The sequence below is a fragment of the Gambusia affinis genome, linkage group LG06 (assembly GCF_019740435.1).
Source record: "Gambusia affinis linkage group LG06, SWU_Gaff_1.0, whole genome shotgun sequence".
NCBI classification, from domain to species: domain Eukaryota; kingdom Metazoa; phylum Chordata; class Actinopteri; order Cyprinodontiformes; family Poeciliidae; genus Gambusia; species Gambusia affinis.
Window position 1 is genome coordinate 22,372,959 of NC_057873.1, and position 20,830 is coordinate 22,393,788.

At 38.1% G+C, this 20,830-nt stretch overlaps 1 protein-coding gene across 1 annotated transcript in view; it reads left to right on the plus strand.

Moving 5' to 3' along the window:
- The window catches only part of ppp1r37 (protein phosphatase 1, regulatory subunit 37), a 43,619-nt gene that overhangs the window by 6,329 nt on the left and 16,460 nt on the right, over nt 1–20,830 (plus strand). Inside the window, exon 2 of the mRNA XM_044120711.1 lies at nt 15,549–15,646. Coding sequence (XP_043976646.1) covers nt 15,549–15,646 — 98 coding nt within the window. The remainder of the gene's footprint in view (nt 1–15,548; nt 15,647–20,830) is intronic.

The window sequence follows — 20,830 nt, forward strand, 5'->3', positions numbered from 1 at the left end:
TAAAGACTAACAAACGGCACCACAGATAACATTTGTTCCCATTTGCTACCTAAAAAGGTGAAATATGTGCGTTCATTTTTTTTTTCCCCCCCGAGTTGCTTTTTATTCTAGAGGTTTCTTTTTGTTGTTGTTGTTTTCCCCAGTCGAGACCTGAGGGTTGTTTGTTCCCCAGCCCAGGGCAAATACCGCATCATATCCTGAGATTCCTGGAATTCCCTCCGCTGTGTAGTTCCCCGTCCTTTTCCACTTCTCTTCCCAAGTTTTTTCACCCCTTAAAACAGCTTTTAATTTGCAGTGCTAGTTCAAACCATAAAGGCCTTAACCGCAATGTTTCCATGTGAAAATGCAAAATCACTTCTTTTTTTTTTCTTTTTTTTTTTATAGCACACAGTTTGTGTTTAATCTCGATTAAGTCTCGTTATTCGCAGTTGAAGCAAAGCTTTCACATTGACAGCTGATTATTTTACAAGCAGCAAAGATCTTGGGCCGATATCCTGCCTACATGCCATGCCAGCAAAAATCAAACTTTTTAATCATGAGATGTTATGTATTCCAGAGGGAAGCATGTTTAAAAACACAAGATATTGTGTTACATTTCCATGCAGGATATGTGCAAAGACACCAAAAACTACAAAGATGATTGAGAATGTCAAGCTGTAATAGACAATTACAAAATTTAAAGTTTTTTTTTTTTTTTTCAGTTGTCAAAGCAAAAATACAAATTGTTTGATAAAGACACTCTTACGTTAATGTATGACAGACAGTGTTTTAACATCCAAGCTTTTAAATTGTGATTTGTAAAAAAAAATAAAATAAATAAAAATTCTAAAGATTACTTTTTTTCATTTATAATGAAATGGTCGCAATTACAAATGTTAAGTCTTATTTATTTTTATTATAGATTTTTTCTAAGCTTGGTTTTGGATTAGTTGTTCATTTTTTCGTGAAACATACCTCTTTAATCTGTTTTAAAATAAATAAATATCAGGAAAAAGAAAAAATAAATCTCGGAAACAGATTTAGAACTTCTTTCTATTTGGAGTGAGACACTTGCCAGCATTAATTATACATTTCAGAGCCACTAAAATTACCCATCATACCATGTGGTTTAAAGTCCCTTAAATGTGATTTGGTATTATGTAACTTGAAGCAACACAGTGTCCCTCCACCTGTAGCTGCACACTGCTGGGCATCTGGCTGAAAGATAACAACTAAAGTGTTTGAAAGTTAGTTTTAAAAAAATCTGATTCAGCTGCTGAGAAATATTTCTGTTTGCAAAAAGAAGGGTCACCCACCATCTCATTAAGGTAACTGTCAGCAAAGCTGTTTGTCACGATTTGTCTTTAATAATAGGAATAGTACCAAGTATTAAATGTTATGAAACCTATTGGATTTAGTGAGTGTTTAATTCTGAATCATGATCACGACGACAATACAGTGGATACCCGGCACAAGTTGAGACCCCCTTTAAAAATGCTTCCAGCTGCCTATTTTAATACTTCAAACACCTAATGTGTACATACATCCATATGTATTAATACAGACAGTGGAAGCCATGTTAGCTCTACCGCAGAAGCCGTCATCTACACTCTTCCTTACTTCTAATTTTGGAGGTACAGTCAATCACCAGCAATTTTAGCTAATTTTCAGATGCCAACCAGAAGCCTATCTTCTATCAGTGCTTCATTTATTTGTTATATTTTAGAAAAAATTCAAAAACAGGCAAAAAAAAAAAATTTTTGTTACATTCCACACTTTTCAATTTACAATAATGAAAAGTGATTCGGAGGGGTTCGCTGCAAATAAATGTGATTTATAACATAATTATAGCTCCTATTGCTAAGGGAGGGATGTTTGCTTCTTTTCTGTTTTAAATAAGGGCATAAGAATCATAATATGCCATTTCTACTCACTGTTGACACAATGCGAGAACCTCATGCAGCCCGATTGCTGTTGTCATTAGCGTCTTTTATACTCAAAAGATAGAAGCATCGTAATGTCTGGAGGTCGGCTGGCTAATCCGTGACATCATAAACGCATGAAGGAAGTGAGAACCATGAACGCAAGTTGCTTTTGCACTGCTTAAAATAAATAATTGCTAACTTCTGCAACATATTGAAACAATCTGTTGATAAATTACCTCCAAGCTTGAAACAAAATGTTTCTCTCGCAAAGGAATGTCTGCTAATGTTTGAGGAACAAAAGCACTTGTTGATAATATCAGCTGGGCCGGTCCTCTTATTTGCACCTTACTTCTATTAGGTTTATTTGACTAACCAAACAGCACATGCATCTTTGTTTGTCTTGTAAATTAAAGAACTGAGCGTGTGTCTGTTTGCTTTCTGCTGAATCCTGCCCTTTGACTCCAGGTTCTTCACTGGGAAGTTAAAACACAGGTTGATGCAGAACAAGGCCACTTGTTTGTTTGTTACCGATAGAGCTGCCGTCACGTCAGAAACGTTTTGTCCTCGTCAAACAGGAAAACCTTGCTCTTCTCTTCCCTCATTCCAGCTGCTGTCAAAAGCTGGAAACGATTGCAAACTGAACAAAAACACTTTAACACTGGAAAATAATGTCAAGCAAGCTGTTGGAAATAGTTAAAAAGAACTGTTTAATCTAGTAACAAAAACTCTTATGAGACGTAAAGGTTTTTGTTTTCTTTTTTTTTTTGCTAATATTGCACATGCATGTTTTAACCTTTAATACCCACTTGTAATGGCTGTGTCTAGATTTGTCCTGAAACAATTAATCATAATGAATCAATTATTAAAATAAGTCAACTAATTAAGTCATCCATTAATAACTGACTGGAGTATACAGACTCAAAAAAGGAAATTTGCTGAGAAAAAATAAAACAGTAATTAAACCAAAACTGTACAAATATGTTTTACCCAAAACTCTTCAAGTGGCATAGTTTTAGTTTCACCCAGTTCAAATTCACTAAATGTCATTTCCCCTTTAGGCAATACAATGTTTATTTTCTTATTTAAAAAAAATTATTGCTAGTTGGTTTATTTGCATGTCTTAATATATTTCTAATGCCTAAAAAAGGTTTAAATGATTAAATGAAAACGCAGTAGAACACACCATTTTGTTTTTTCCGATTGTCAGAATAATTGATAGAATATTCGATTACAAAAATAATTGTTAGTTGCAGCCCTATTTCTAGACCTGGAAGAAGCCAAATCCAGTGCTGTCCATGTTGAACATGACGTTTCTCAGTCCATAACATCAGTCCTTTATTTCTCTACTGTAAGGGAACATTGCAATCAAGGGTTTGCATTTAATTACTCTGATGGAGATTTTAGTTTCAATCATTTACCAGCATCTCTCTTGGATACAAACCATCACTGCATCCTTTTGTTTATTTATTTCATCTGACTTCTCATTTTACATATTGGTACAAATTCTCAGCTCAGTCTTTTTGCCACACTTCTGACAAACCAGTCAGCTTGCTGCTACGTGTTAATGGCACACGCGCCACAACAAAGAGGTGCAAAATGACAGCAAACAGGGCTGGAGCAAAGGACGGCAAGGCTTTTTCTTCCCTCATTTAGGTTGGAGGCTTTTGCTGCTTTTGTTTTAGTCCCAACGCTTCCATAGTTTTGATAGAAATGTGTTGTACCAGGCTATATTTTTTTAATAAAGTGAAAATTGAAATGACTGCATATCCATTGAGAGGCAGATATAAATACAACATCTTGTGTTCTTTTCTTTCACTAGGGAACAGTCTAATTTACTTAAAATGCACAATGGCACAATTATTGATTCCCCTGTTGATACTTTGTGCAGCCTCCCTTTGCCAATAGATCAGCTCTGATCCATTTCTCATAACATTTCACAAAGTTGGAGCATACGAACAAAGGTATTTGACTATTTCTGTTTGCATAATCTCTCGGCTTGGCTTGGCTTGGACATATGTTTTGGATCATTATCTTGCTGAAGACTGTAATTACCCTGCTGACATGTCGCCGTTCCAACCTGCACTTTGTATCTGATATTCCTTGATGGTGCAAAATTCTTTGAATTGTTGAAAAATCTTTTTTAAAACAGTTTAGTGTCTTAATGCTTTTATAAATGCAGTAAGCAACTCAGGGCGATCCCCTTAATGTAGCCTCACTAGAAACAGGTGCTGGTTGTATTAGCTGGTTAGCAAATCCCTGTTTGTTTTACCCCAATTATCTGTCTCTGCTGACACCTCAACTGTTTATCTGTATAGACTGCAAAGTAACCTGCGGGAGCATGGTTGAGTTCACCACATTTCACGTCTCTACTCGAGTTTATCGTCAAGTTGGGCCATGCAGGATTTAGGATTGTAACATACAGTGATGTGAAGAAGTGTTTATTTTTATTTTGCATGTTTGTCACTTCACCGTTTCACAACATCAGACCATTTAAAATATTGGTGTGATGGTACAGTCGAATACCAGATGCAGCTTTTACAGTATGTAGCTTTTATTAAAAATATTTTTTACTTATTTGTTAAAACTGTCACCATATTGTGACTGCATATTATGAGATAGATAATCTGTGAATATCTGAGCAATCTCTTCCACCTCACTGTGCTGCTTTTGCCATATGAAGAAATGCACCAGTCGCTGTCAAAAGCAACCAGTCAGAGCCAGGAGGAGGGTCTTAGCACTGTCAAACAACATCATGAACGACATGCTAAGTTGCTAATGGCGGTAAAACAACTCACAGTTACAGAAAACCGTCTATGCTAACCATGCTAACTGTCCTTAGGATTTATGATGGGCTCAGCTGAAGTGGAGAAACCGCATTGGAGCAGAGAGTGGGGGGTGTTGGCACGCACACGGGTCTGACTGACAGCGTTCAGATCCTACTCCTGGTTTTGATTGGTTGTTTCTAGTTAGCGCTGGGTGACCTTTTTTCTTTTGTTCCCACAAATTATCTGTCTCATAATATACAGTCACAATGGTGTGAGTTTCAACAAATATTTAAAAAAACATATTAACTTTGCATACTGTAGCTTTAATGGAGGAAAAAAAAAACCTACATGGCTCTGTGTGTTAAAGTGATTGCCTCCTAAAAAACTGGTTGGGCCTCCTTTAGCATCAATAATTCCAGGCAAGCACTTGTCGTAACTAAAACTAAAAGTATGCAACACTTTTAAAATGTTATTCTAAATTCTCACAAACATTTTTGCAGTGAAATATTGGGAGCTCTTTGTTTTGGTCCCTGTAACAGATTTAAAAAATGGTCTAATATGTGAGTTAAAGTCAAGTCAAAGAATTTTATCAATGTCCCTTGGGTCAAATGTATTTTTACTGAATCTTTCCACTGGATGACCATTGTCTTTATGTACAGGTGCTGTCTGTTGCTATTCTAAAAATCAGAATACCTTTGCGTGTTTGCTCTGTGTTGCTCAAGTGAAAGAACAAATTGTTTTCCTGTCTGTTAATCAAAGGGAACAAATGAGTGATGAAGGTAGAAAAAGGAGGTTGAGATGAAGAGAATAACAAAGGAAAACCCAGCTGTGATTTGTTTCTCTTTAAGAAACACTGGTATTAGATTGAGTTGTCTAAGATGTCGGAGGTCTGAAGGCTGGCAGTGCCTTCATTTGACAGCTTCCTTGAGGGAAAGCAGAATGTTAACTCTGCTTTATTATGTAAAAAGGTAAGAATTTCATGTTTATACAGGCCCCCCGAGGTTTGGCTTAAACATCAAGCGCCTTTGAAGAACTTCATAATGGAGTAATTAGGCCCCTTAGGTGTTTTAACGCTTCTTTAGATGTTTTTCATAAATGCCTCTGTTCAGTATCCTGGGGAGGGAGATGTTTCTTTCTGTTATTTTGTGCTTTGCGCACATTGATGTTTCTTTGTGTAACATTTGATCACATATCAAACACTCCTCTCTGCTTTCATTGGAAGTGTAACAAAATGCTTCTTTAGGGTGGATAGTAAGACCTTTTCTATTAGAAGGCGTGTAATTAACTAAGTTAAGCTTAAACAACTTCTTCTTCTTTTGGTCTTTAACTTTAAAAGATAATATGCATAGACGTAAAATAAATGCATTCATTGTCATCTTTTCAGCTAGTATATGTTTTTGGGTTTTTTTGTGATAATTTCAAAGAGGTAAATATTCCCTATGAATTACCCTGGCAGCACAGCCTACGCTTCCACTGTTGTCACGCTGTAGGTCAGTCTGTGCTCTCACTTGTGGGATGTGATGAAGACTTTGACCAAGGCTTTCTTACAGAGTTGTCAGGCTTTGAAGGAGATGTTGAGCATTTTTATCTGACAAAATCTTAAGTTTACTGTTTGATTACTTGTACCTGCTTGACAAGAGTTGAACACCTTGATTTAAGACATAAAGTATAAAAAAACAAAGTAAAAGTACTGATACTTTTAATCTAGTGAAACCAGGACAAAAGGTTCTAGTGACAACATAAAATAATAAAATGAGTATTTTACGTGTGCTTATACTCTTGAAAAGTTAAAAAATGGGCATATTTATGCAGTAGCTAGCTATTATGCTAAAATGTGCACTTAGTATTGGGTCTTTTTATAATAAAATAAAGTTTATGGGACTCCCCTGTTGGTGCATGACCATTTTTATAAAAAAATAAAAAAAAAACACTCGGCTCCTTTTCTTGGTAATTTTTCAACAGCAAACAATCGACTTATAGCAGGGTTTGCCCCAGTGGTGGGCCACCAGGATTTAAATGTGCCCCCTCCAGGCTTAGCATTGGTTATTTATTTAAGTTTTGTTTTAATGTTTGCATTTTTAAGACTTTATAGGTGGTGTTCAAATATTAATCTTTCAATGACGCATAATTATCAAGTGATACTTTCAAATTTCCTGTCAACTTTAAAAAAAATAAATTAAACTCCAAAATGAATGACTGCCCGAGCAAGTTTTCTTGCATAGGATTTTCATGGAAAAGCTTCAGGTGTCACAATAGCGTTGTTCCGGGAAAACAAACAGTTGAATATGGCACTCTGTCGCAGTTTTCTGAGAGCAAATTATCCATATCAATAACTAATAATATAAGAGTGTGTTAATATACAGTAGATACCTCCTCTGAAAGTAGCATGATCTCACTTAAGGCGTTATGCAAGCGAGTTGAGGTGTGGAAGGTCAAAGGATGGGCTTTCTAGGTCACATTGTTGGTTCAACACTCTCCCTCGTGAACATGTGCTTGTACTTGTTGCAGCTCTGCCTGTTATTCAGGTAGAGTAATTGATTTAAAATTCATGACTGTTAAACCTCCCCTGTTGCTGGCTGTTTTTTCTTCGGCCCAGCTGGTTCTGGTTTCATACAGGTGCGGTAACTGAAGTAGCTTACTTTTCCGACGCTGTTCTGACAAGGAAGTATTGCAGTCAAGTGCAAGAGTCAAAATACACAAACACAGTGCATCAGAGCCTTCACTTGTTTATACATGTTCATTCTCAGAATCTGAGGGAGCAGATTATTTTTAGGAAGCAGGTGAACCACGATGCCCTCAGTTCAAATTTAAGCATGAGTGGATTGATTAAAAAGCTGGCTTTGTTTTCATATTTAGGTTTTTTGTGCAAGCAGCTAAAGAAGATAAAAATAAATAGCTCTTTTCACAAAGCTAAAAGCATAAATTCAGTCCTACCTTTGCTGTTTCGTGGTCATAATCCATGTTAGAGTAAATATTTCCACTCTTGTACTGTATTCTGTTGTTCTTGTGTCACTGATGTGATTTCTCACCATTTTCAACTTTCATGTGGCACATTTGCATTGCTCCCCTCTATCTAGAGGAGTACATCATGTGGAGGCCTGTCACAATAGAAAATTTTGCTGAGCGATTAATTGTCTCTAAAACTATTGTGATAGACGATAATATTGTTTGAAGACCTTTTTACACTGATTTAATGAAAATGACATAATACATGTGATTTCCTACCAAAAATAGATGCACTTTATTTTCAAAAGAACATTTAACACTGGAACTGATAAAATAAACAAAACAACTAAAAACAAAAATAAAATGGATTTTCAGTCTCCATTAACAAAAATGTACTTGAATAAAAACACCAAAGTGTAAATAAATACTGGATTCAACCAAAAGAGTGCAGATTATGAAGTCTGTAAACTATGTTGCCCTTCAGTAATCATTAGATTTAAATAGAGAAGATGGAACATCGACTACCTGATGCAATAGTTCACACTATCAATCAATCAATCAATCAATCAAATTTTATTTGTATAGCACATTTCAGCAGCAAGGCATTTCAAAATGTTTTACATATTGTTTTCAATGTCCAATGAAAAAAACTTGATCAATTTATTTAAAAAATGACAGAAAAACCCAATGAATTAGTTTTTACACTTCATGGAATCTCTAGAATAAGAATAGACAAACAATTATCCATTATTATTAATCATTACAGAATATGTGACTTACACTGTGGTAGTATAGTAAACAACAACCCTTCAGCTAATATTTCCATCTCCAATCAGTGACCTTTGTAACAGGAAATCAAAATATATAAAGTCAACGGAAGTGACGTAAAAGTCGACTCTGGAACGGCGCTAGCATCGTAAGTAGCAAGTTTAGTTTTTTAACGGTTAGTTTTAACGCCGTAAGTTTAACGGTTTAACGGTTCGCTACTTATGTAACGAACCGTTAAACCGTTTTAGAAAGCCTTTTATTGTCTCACGCCAGTTTTCTATGATTTATATTCAAAACGGTTTAAAATGAGTCATTTTGTTAACAGTAAATTGGCGCTTCAGTGGAAGGAACATTAACGAGTTAAACTTTTCAGATCATGTATTAACGCTGACGGTCCTGAAATATATATTTCAAAGTAGGTTTTTCTTTATCAGGTTATCATTTAATAAAATATAGGCTCTATCACTATGATTGCAGAGTCTATGCACCTTTTCGCTGCTTGAAGACAAACTGCATAGATCATTTAATTTCTTTTTTCATTTTGGGAAATCTTTGTTAATCTCATCTGATTTATCCCCTTAAATCAGAGCGATCAAAGTGTCGGATAATAGTAGAATAGATTTGATTAAACCAATCTTTCTCAAACTGGGATCCCCGGACCATAGTTTGGTCCAGCTAGCTTACCAAAGGATTGTGTTAAAAAATAGTAATGGATAATTGGATGAAGACAATTTATACCACAGCAGATACAGAAAACTACAAATGAAACAATTCAATCATATAAAAATCTATTGTCAATCTCTTTATGTTAAATAAATTTAAAAAAATATGACATTATTTAAATATTTAGTCATTATTTCATCGATAGTTTGAGTCATGCAGAACTGATGTGATCGTTTCCATAGCAACGATCAGAAGCAAGACCTTGCACCAGAGCTCCAGTGAGGTAATGGATGACATCACAGACCTTCTATGATGACATCATAGAAGGTCTATGAGACTTTAAATGCGTGTAACTCAGTTCATCGTCAGTCAGGATCTAAACAGTGCAGAGAAACGAAGCTTTGTGTCAGACAAAGATTTTTAGTATTACAGCAATGCCTTATCCCTTAATATTTCCTGTTGGTTGGGGACTTGGTTACCTCATTACAACAGGAATGAAGAAATTGTGTGACCATTACCTCCCAGGGCAGGACGTGGACCAGAGTGTTTCTCAGGATGAGAGCACTTCATTTGGAAACGAACCTACAATGGTTCCCAATGAGCAAACTGACCCGGCTGGGAAAGTTTGCCTGGAAGAGGAACCAGTTTCCTTCGAAGACACCGACAATAATTTAACGGAGATTTCAGAATGCAGTACTGAGGACAAGAGCACTTCATTTGGGAATGAACTTTCTGCGGTTCCCCGAGAGCAAACTGACCCGGCTGGGTCAGTTTGCTCTGTCAACCAGAAAGTTGACCATGAAGCCTCTGCATTGGATTTGACTAAGACATCGTCTGTCGTCACAACTCAGGATGTGAATTCAGTCTCTGGGAACAATTTTCCCGTTGTTCCCAAAGAAAAAACTGACCCGGCTGGGAAAGTTTTTTTTGGGGCTGAATTCACTGAGAAACCTTTGATTTCCAGCACATTGTCCAGCACCTCTGATTTTACAAGTTCCTCGGACGAGGAATTTGTTTCAGAGGGACGCAGCGTTTACAATGAAAACAGAGTCCTAGATCTATCTATGAACTCATCGTTAAAGCATAGGGTTTCTGCTGAACCTGAATTAAACTGCCCCCCGGACGGGGAAGCTAGTTTCACTGACAGGAACAGCAATGAAACCCCAGATAATGATGGTTCTTTAACGTTTCCAAAAGACAAAACTACCCCGGCTGGGGTAGTTGTCTCTCCGGATGAGAGAAAAGTCTTGGGAAAGCATTTCTGCTCTGGTCCTCAGCAACCAACTGACCCGGATGGGAAAGTTGTTGATGAGGATCAAAGTGGAATGAGACAGATAGAGAGCGACATCTGTACATTTGCAAACCACTTCAACATCAGCTGGATGAGTGCCGGATTTCAAAGTGTCCTCAACCTGAGCGTCACCAGACGGTGTCTGGCTCGGAGACACTTGTTCAAAGAGGCATCGTCTATCCCAAACTGTGCCAGTCTTATCTACACTGCCGTCCACCAACCTGGATATTGCTTTGGCCCAGCAGAAATCTCCCCAGTTTTAAGGGAACTGAGGGAGAGACAACCATCACCAGAGTTGGGGAAACAGTTTGAAATCTCTTGTTTACTGGAGTCTGTTCTTGTCTGGCTCGATTCATACGGTGGCAGCACGGATTGCGAAATGTACAGTGAAAACACTTGTACCAGATGTGGAAAATCATTCCTACAGCTACTGAATAACAGCCCCATTGTTGTACTTCCGACATCGACTTCACTAAACGACACCGCTTCACTGTTTAATAACTGGATCAATTTGTGGGGCCAGCCTTGTTGCTCAAACTGCAGGTCAAGTTTAAATCGCAAAAACATCCTGAGCAACAATAATGTGATTGTTCTCTTTCTGCCACGGTGGGTCGAAAGAAGATTTCCAGTGGTTCCCAATCCAGTCCTGGAGGTACCAGGAGAAAGTGGAACCGAGTTGTACAGTCTGTCCTCCATCATTTGTGGAGATGTTAAGTCAGAAAATTTCTACACCTGTTTGATTCGGGGACAACAGACTATACAGGTGGTGGATGAACATGTCCTCAGTCCTGGTGAACCCTGCAGGGAGGATATGTATCAAAACGGATTCATTTATATTTACGAGAAGCGAGTGAATCCAGAAGAACCTCAGAGTGACCACCTAAATACAACTAGAGTGACGGTTTCTCCTGGGCCTCCTCTCCAGAATGATGAACAAAGTTCTGGAGAAGAGCCAGAACCTTTAAATTTGGATGAACAGATCAGCGCAGAAGACCAAACAAGTGGCCATTTTGAGGAAGCAGAAATTGAAGTGAGTCAGACAGAAAATTGGGGTCCTGAAATATACGGCAGAATAGAAGAAGAAACATTTTGGGGGAAATTTATGCCAATATTTTTGTTTTTGCTTAGTTTGTTTTGCTGGGTGTTTTTTCCTTCTCTTGTTTTTTACTGGGCGAGTAATTCGTTACTTTTCTCTCTTAGCATTGGTTTTTTCTGTTTTCGTTTTTCTATATTGGGATTTTAAATAGTAACATTGGAAACGTTTGTACCCCTAGTGAATGGATCTTACCAGTTTTCTGTCTGAAGTTTCTCTCCTGGCGCTCTGACTTCCTCACACCATATAAAATCACGTCTGTCTAATTGGTCTCTCTAAATTCTCTTTAGGTGCAGATAAAAAATAAATTTTGGAATTAAACTTTATAAATAGTTTGCAGGTTTCTCTCCGGGTGCTCCGGCTTCCTGCCACAGTCTAAAAAGATTTAGTGAATGCAAATTGGCACTTTTATAATATCAATACTATATACCTGCATATAGATATAGATCTATATCTATATATATATAGATATAGGTCTATATCTATATATATAGATATATATCTGTATCCATCTATATATAGAAAGAAAAAGATATATATCTCATATCTATAGATATATATTTATATATCTATCGATATATAGATAGATATACAGACCTATATATATATCTATATCTACATATCTATATCTATATATATCTATATCTACATATCTATATATATATCTAGATCTATATAGATATATATCTATATCTATATAGATCTATATAGATCTATATCTATATAGGTATAGATCTATATATATATATATATATATATATATATATATATATAGATAGATAGATATATATGCACAACCCAGTTCACCTCTGAGAACCGGAGTCAGCAGAGTACAAGGTTCTGTTGCACAGACCACAGTTTAAACAACTCTGCTGTAGCTCTGTGGAGAGCTGCCAGCAGCAATGGTAAACACAGATGTGGCCTTTCGGAGGTTTTCTTGGTTAGAAGAGAGTTGTCTCTTCGTCGGTGTCCTCCAAACCGGAAATATCAATGTGGCGAAACATCTTGCCTCGAATCTTTTACAGATACAGATTTTATGAGTTTTGGTGGACAGTTCATCTGCTTAGTTGAACTTTTTGTTTTGGATGGACAGAATATACAAATTTTTGTCTTTGTTTGGTTTATTCATTACATGCTTAATGAAAAGTAGAAACTATATAGAGTTTGGGTACAAATCATAAAGGTCAAGTGGTCGTCTTTTTATACTCAGTGCTGATTAATCTATAGCCAACAACATGATTTTAAAAGCATTTTCAAATAAAGGCTAGTTCAACTATTCTGCGACCTTCTCTTAAACAAGACCAATACTGTGTAACCTTCTTGGTCTGTGAATGCATTTCCTTTCTAGATCAGGAGTCTGCTTCCTGTACTGTTCGTGCTTTCAGTCTCGTTTTTGTTTCATTTTCTGATGTGGAGTTTATTTCCTGACTCATTGTTGTATTACCTTTTAATCTCTTTGCCTCTGGCTGTGCGTGTCACCGGTTCTCAATCTGTGTTTCTAAGACATAACCTGGCTCAGTAATTTGGCCTTCCTCCCCTCTCTGCGTGCCTCATCACCACTCCCCTCCATGCATGTAGCAGCAGCTCTGAGCAGAGTGCAGTAAAACAAAGGCAGAGCCAGCAGAAATGCAGACAGCAGTTGTAGCTCATGCTTTACTGATCCTGCACTCTTTCAACTCTTATCACTGACTTCAGTTGTCGGGGATGTTTGTTTTTCTTTGTTTTCCTCATCTTACTCTTTGTTTTAAATTTGGAGGAGTCGTCATGCGCCACGCTCCTTGCACTCTTTTAATATAGCGGTGATGAATCATTTTTAAATTAAATGATCTCTGCTCTTTGCCAATTCCCCTTCTATCCTTCTCTAATTAATAAGCTGCGTGAAAGTACAGTCTAGTGAGCATCAGACACTCCCCACCTCGTCTCAGGAAATGTTTACTCACACACTTGCTCCACAGCGACGCTGCACAATAGCACTTTTCCAAGGACACTTTGTTCGCTGGAACGCATGAACTGTACAGAACAAATTTAATAGACTACTTTCTCGCGCCAGAGCTCGCTCTGTATGCATTTCAGAGGTAAAATACTAATGCAGATTGGCATCAGTCTGGTGTGTCCTGCCAAATGCCCATTTGAGTGAAACATTACTGCCGCAACTATCTAACCTGTTAATGTTGCATTTAATGATTGCACCCATGTTATACCTCTGTAATTCACAAAAAGACACAAACGTTTAGAGTCTCATGTCGCCTAGGGAAGCATTTCGTTGGAAGATTACAGTGACTTGCAAAGGTTTTCCTTCTGAATTCGTCATGTTAAAACTACATGCATCATGTTGTGATTTTAGGTGACAGACAAACAAAGAAGCATTCATGGCAAGTTTTCCTTTTTTATAACAAAAATCTGAAGTCTGTAAATCTCTTCTTCAATGGGAAGGTGGTCAGAGTTGATGTGAAGATGGCTGGAGCTAAATACCGTGAACCTTTGAAAAACAAAAAGCTGAAAAGGATTGAAATAGTGGACAATGACCCTAAAGATGCAACCAGCGCTACAGTGGCATGGATTAAATCAAGGCATATTTATGTGTTAAAAATAGCCAGTAAAAGTCTTAAATCTGGTTGTTCACATCTTTTGCTATCTGAAACCAAGACTTTGAGTGTAGGAAGACCAGGACTAAATCCATCCAAGATGGCTTTCAAGACCATTGCTATTATCATAATGGTGTTTCAAACATATCAAGAAAAGCAGCAATTTTCTGACTTAAAGACTTGTCCAGATGCAGCCAGGAGATGCACACCAAGTTGATATTAAAAAAAGGATGCCGAAGTTGTGAACTTGATTGAGGGGGGAAAAATATATAAAAACGTGGTTCAGACGAGACCAAGATTGAAAATATCTTCTCAAAACCAAACTGGAGTACCACAACGTTACTGGATATAACTGAAATGTCTGATCCTTTTCTTTTTTTATTACATCACCACCAAATTCAGCAGCTTTGTCATCTTTCTCATTTACGTGCCAACCACTTATGATTAAAATGAGCTTTTTCTAGAAGACAGAAAACCAGAGTACAAATGCGGGTCTTGTATCGCCGATTTCACACACTGCAGCATTTTTCTCCAGAATTTGCTTTTAACCAAGGCGCTGGGTGATGAACTTAATGAGAGCTGCTGCAAGAGAGCAAGGATACCAGTGATGAATGCCGCCGGACAGTGAAGGAGACAAGTTTCTCACCTCTGTGAAATCAGATTGCTGACTGCAGCAAAAGTCAGATGCACACACACACACACGCAGGCAGAGTGCTGATCGTGTGTGTGAAGAGCTCATGGAAACAAAGACCATAATTATTCTCCTGTTTTTGTCAATCAGATCAATTGGCCTCATGTTTTAAAATGTATGTGTACGGATTCTGGCTTTCATATCCGTCTATCGTGGGCTTTTATTTCCTTTTTTTTTCTCCTCTGCTTCGTCTATCAGCAGAGCCTCTCAGCCAGAACAGTAGCTTTGAATGTTGCCCAGTCATCTGACTGGAGTTGGTCTCTGCAACAGTCTGGGGGTGGCAGCTGCACTTAACCCTCACAAAAACCAAGAACAATGCCTCCTTTTTGCAGCTTTAAGTAGGGGCACCCTGAGGTGGGGGGTGGGAGATGGGGAGGGTCATGTTTTCTGATCCTCTGTGTCAGAGCGGAGTGCTCCCTCAGGCCCAAACACAAACAGGTCGCAGTCAAACTCCGTATTTCCTTTGTGTCTCAGTCCTACACTTTATTTTAGGGAAGCTTTGGTCGAACAGGAGTTGATGATGAGTAGCTTTGTCACTTAATTTAAAAAACAAAGTAAATACAATAGAGTCATAGTAACATTTATATGTACTTGAAGGACAGCTTCATAACTAAGTGTGACTGTTTAGAAAAACTAAAATGCATTAGGTGTCCTAATAGTGTCTCCACAGCCGTGTTTCTGTTTCAGTACGTCAGTCTGAATTCAGTGTTGCTGTGACATTCACAACTGTTAAACATTTTAAACACTCAAATGTGTGCAGAGAATCCAGCCATCCTCATTCACGTTTCTGCCTTCTTCTTTAACTTTTTTCTAATTTTTTACCTTCTTGTTGTGTTTTTCAGCTCAGAATGTGACAGTGGAGGAGATCCTCTCTTCCTACAAACAGGCCTGTCAGAAACTCAACTGTAAACCTATCCCCAAAGTTCTCAAGCAAATACAGGTAAGAAGCAACAAAAGGACATTTAGTGAAGGGTTTGCTGGGCTTTTTATGTTCAAATGTTTACAAAATAATTTCTAAAAGGTGGTGGGGAGTGGAATCGAAACGGTCTATAACTTATCTTGTTGCTTGTAGTTGTGAAATGTCACGATTGTCTTGCATCAAAAACAAACTCACCTAGGAACTAGTAACTTTATTTTTTATTATTATTTTGTGAGCTGTTCACTTTTTTTCCTGTCCTTCATGCTGCAGACGGAGCTGCAATAAAATGAGCTTTTTCCTGGAAACATAATGAGCTCAAACATTTAATCTTGTTCTGTAGGTTGTTTTGCATGTGACCACTTCAAGCTGGGTCCGCTTTTTGCAATTGTTGCAGGCAAAATCATTCATGGTGAGCGAATCAAAAGAAACTCTTTAGTCAGCCGAGAGCAGATTTATAACTCGTCACCCAAGACAACCGATGATAAATATGAGGCGGCATCAGAAAATGTCTTTTAATCCGCAATAAACATAAAAAGAACCCCACCATTACAGATCACGTTGTCTGTTCACATCATAGAAGTCGATCCACTAACACCTCAGAACTTGTGTGCTTTCAGAGCATCAGCTGGGATTGCAGAAACATGAGAAGCCATACACGTGTGACTGAAATGAGGGTCAGTCACACATAAAACAGGAAAAAACAAAAGGCAATCGTCAGGTCCAGTTGTTTGTTTTATAGTTTCTTGGTGACAGACTTCAGTTTCGTCATGTCAAACCTTCAGCTCTTCATCTTCCTCTGTGGACGCCTAAAGTATCGATATTGTTCTGCAGATATTCTGCCTTTGTGTGTGAACTGACGCACAAACTTCATTTCTATTACTGTAGTTGGAGTTTCCTCATTTGGGAGTTGTTTCCTCTGAACATCAGATGTGTTTTTGTAACAGCGCTAGAGGAAATGGGGAATATATAGCCAGCATGAGGGGAAAAAACACAGTTGTCTTTCAGCAATTTATATCACTCTGGAAGCTGGAAATGTTACAAATAGTCCTGAAGTGTGTAAACGTACTCCTGCAATGTACCCATGTGATTTTATTTATTTATTTTTTTTTTACAACAGCAGCTTAGCACATTAATGTGAATATCCACACGAGGCTGAGATCCCAAACTCTCAGCTGACCGTGTGGAACATATTTTCATCTTGACCTCTTTCTTGTTTGACACCATCATTCAAAAAGCTTGTCGCGACAAATGTGCAAAGCCCGTAAAGCGGGGACAGTAGACGGTGTACAGTGGCACAACAATCAGGAGGAATTAATTATGCATCCCTGCTCCCAAGCTCAGCACTCACATCTCCTGTGGGGGTGGTAAGCACCAAATCCCCAAAGTCTGACAGTAGGTAAATTGATTTAGTAAATGCACAAAAGAAAAGGCAGGAAACCCGCAAGTTTGGATATATGCCACGTCTGGGTTTTCAGGGTTTGAAAATGTCCACCTTAATTATTAGAGAAAGTAAATTCAAAGTCCAAATCCCCTTAACTTATTAAAATGTTGTCATCAACAGTTGTATCTTGAGTTTCAGTCAAATCCAGTGGAAGTCTTTACCAACCTGTGTCCGATGTTGACCATCACGGTTTCATTTTTATGGTCTACCAGCAGAGCTCTTGTCCGGTAAAGAGACCATCCATTTCTGCTGAGTCACCCTTGCAGTAACTGGTCACATAAGCATGACTGGACAGTAAGAGGTGTTTGGAAAAATTTATTTTTGAAGAGGTGTCAGATATTTACTGTTTTCTTTTTCACTCTAAATGCTTTTTTTATTAAGTCCTGCTGGATTGCTCATGTGGCGACCTGCCAGTGTTCTTACAGGTGATTTTCCATATTGCCATTGGTGTGTGTGTGTGTGTATATATGCGAGACTATTTAGTAGCTGCATGTTGAATGCCTACTGCACAGTTCCTCCCACCAGGGTCCTAAATCTTAGACACTTGGTAGCTTTGTGTCACATTTCTCTTGATTGCATTTTCCATCTGGAGCAAGAGTGTTTTTCCGTCATTTTTAAATGCTTGTTTGTGTAGACATATGTTCTCCCTGAAAGCTGTGGCTGTTAAAAAAAAAAAAGGCAAATGTTTGTAAATGAGATGTAAAATTATAGGCTGCTTTCAGCTTTTTAATGTACAGATAAACATGCAGGTGCCCTCTTTACATGGAATTACTGTCATAAGTCCTTTATCATTTACAAGCTGTATATCAGAGCTATATGATAGAGGACATCTGTCATTGATTTTGTAGAACATCCACTGTGTATGTATAAAGCTAAAGGAGGTAGCCCATACGCTCTTCTGTTGAGATGGTAAGCATTGCATCATGCAGATTAATATGGCTTTTGGACAAATTAGTTTTGTTTTAAACTGGCTGCTGTTAATTTCCATGTATGAAGAGCCACATTTGTGATCGACTAAAATAGATTTTAGGCTACTCAAAAATCTGCTTTGCAGACATTGTTACTTTTGGCTGGCGAGTTAAAGCTCCGTTTGTTTTATAAAAATATAATGCTTTTTCTTTTTTTTTTACATATTTATTAAAACTTTATGTCGAGACCATATAACAGATAATCAGGGGGAAACTGAGCTATTCTCCCTCCTCCTTGTGGTCCTGCTGCCATCTGCAGAAATACACCGCTCCTGGTCAGAAATGACCAATCAGAGCCAAGAGGAGGGTCTCGGTGCCGTCAATCACACTCACACCAACTGCCGTGAACGCGCAAGCTAATCTTGCTGTTGCCACCCAGCAGCGCGTACACCAGAATGATTGACACTTGTAAGACCTTCCTCCTGACTGATTGTTTGTTTCTGACATTTTTGGAGATGGCAGAGGAGCTTGATTTTTTTGTTTTGTTTTTCTGACTAATTATGTACTTCGTGTTACAATGTGATAACATAGTGACAGTTTTATGTTTAAATATGTTTACTAAAACTGTCACTATATAACATTGTGACAGTTAAGTAAATATGAAAAAAATATTTGTGTAATATGAGAGATGTAGCTTTTATATGCTGTTACAGTTTAACATACAAGTTTTCTACATAAGGAGGTTTAGAAAAGTTTCTCATGTCAAAATATTTTACATTTCAAAAAAATTCTCAATCTAATTCTGTAAAAGTTGTACCGGTATGTAAAAGTTCCCGTCCTTCCATCCATGCACTTTTCCCTCCTTCACCTTCTGTTTAAATCGTGACGCCCTTTGGAAATATCTATCTGAAGTCACTGTGAATTTTGTAACGTTAAAAATATGTTGAAACTCTGCACATAGCAACAATGAGAAATGAAAATGGTCAAAAATTAAAATGCTTGTTCTTTGAAAGTCCACCCACAGCACAAACACTCATGAAATGATCCATGATGTGTCATGCTTTATTTTGAGTTCTGGCAGAGCTTAGAAGGACAAACTTACTCTGATCTGGTCAGCGTTTCCAACATATGCCCATTTTTATCGTAAGTAAGCGCAGATCTAATAAAAAAATCCCCTAAGAGATCCGTCTCCTTCCCTCAGCGGAATCTAGTTTGATTTCACAAAATGTCACCAGAGACCATTAATGCCCGTGTCTGTTTTTCCCGTGAATACACAAACTCTGTAGATCTCAAACACTTCATGTCGTTCTGTTAGTGTAACGATGGCTCGGCTTTTTGCATGTGGTATTTGTACCATAACATCATGTTTTTGAAACCAGTCGAGTCATGCAAGAGGACGTGAACTCTGTCATTGTTATATTCAGCCACAGCAGTGAGGCAGTAGGGCAGGGGTTGCGGAGTTCACCCTGAATGGACGGAGCAATCATCTAGAGACTGGGATTTGCTGGTGCATAGTTTTGAGGGCAGCATGCTGTGTGTTTTCCTGTTTGTGTGGGCTTGTTGGATGTTTTACCAGGGCAGGAGGTTAAATACCAGCCTTCAATCTGTGGTGCCATTATAGTCAGTCAGTGGTCAAGGTGAACATACACGAGGAGCTCTGGATGTAAAAATGTTAAAAAATAACTTTTGCAGTCAAGACACCTTGAAGTTGATTTCACGTGGGAACCAGCAGGTGTAGTACACCACCTCTAAAATTATGTTTCACAATATTACAGCCGGGCTGAGCCGAGCAGCAGGAAGCACAATTGCAATAATGTATTTTCTTATCGCCCAAGTTCAAATAATTGTAATTTTATTTCAGTTTGCTGCGATGATGAAGTGTTTGCATGTCCATTTAGAAAGAATTATATACATTAAATTTATGTCTCTGCTGGACGACATGGCCAGAAAACATACCACAACTAGGCCTGTCGTGATAAACAATAAATCAATTAATCATAGATAAATTAAAACTATCGACGTCATTTTAATTATCGCCTTTATTGTCTCTTCCAGCCTTTGTCTCTTTCTGTTGATGACACTGAATGAAAAAAGGCTCAACTCCGGTGCTCTCCACTGACCCTCCCTTCCTCATTTCCTTAGTTTAATGTCCAGCTCACACTACACCATCTTAGTGCTGTCGGTTGATTGTCGGCCCATTTTCAAAACTTGAGAAACCACACATTAGACGACAGAAATCCTAGGTATAACGGTTCGATCGATCCTGCCGTGTGGTGTCCAACATTGGGCACAAAATAATGGCTACAAGTCCAGTTAACTAATTTTAAAACCAGGCATTAATCAATGCTTTACTACAATCTACCTGCAGTGCATGTGGCTCTAGTGTCAGCGTAACGTCCTGACTGAATGAAAATCATTACAACCGATTTATGTCACGTTAACGAAGAACAGCTGAAAAGTTACCGGGTTCATCAACGTAGCGATTTCGCTCCAACTCCTCCCCTCGTCATTTCTATATTCTTTGTACCAAATGTTTTATAAACATTAATGTTGTTTCCACATATCATCTCCAATGTCCGCTGGACTTTGGGTTGCGCCGTGTCAGATGTTTGGGATTCCCCTCGGTAATTTCCCCTCAGAAAGCAGGAGGAAAATCTGCGCTTTCTGATTGGCTACCTGTCACATTCAACAGGCAGGTTAACGATCCCACTGGGAAAAACCCCTGATTTAGATTGGAGGGGCCACAACGATCTACCATAACACACTACACACTACAGGATGATCGGTTATGAAATTGTAAGCGACAATCTTAGACCAGCGTCCTGAGGCCTTATTCCTCGTGGCGGACGTCGCGAG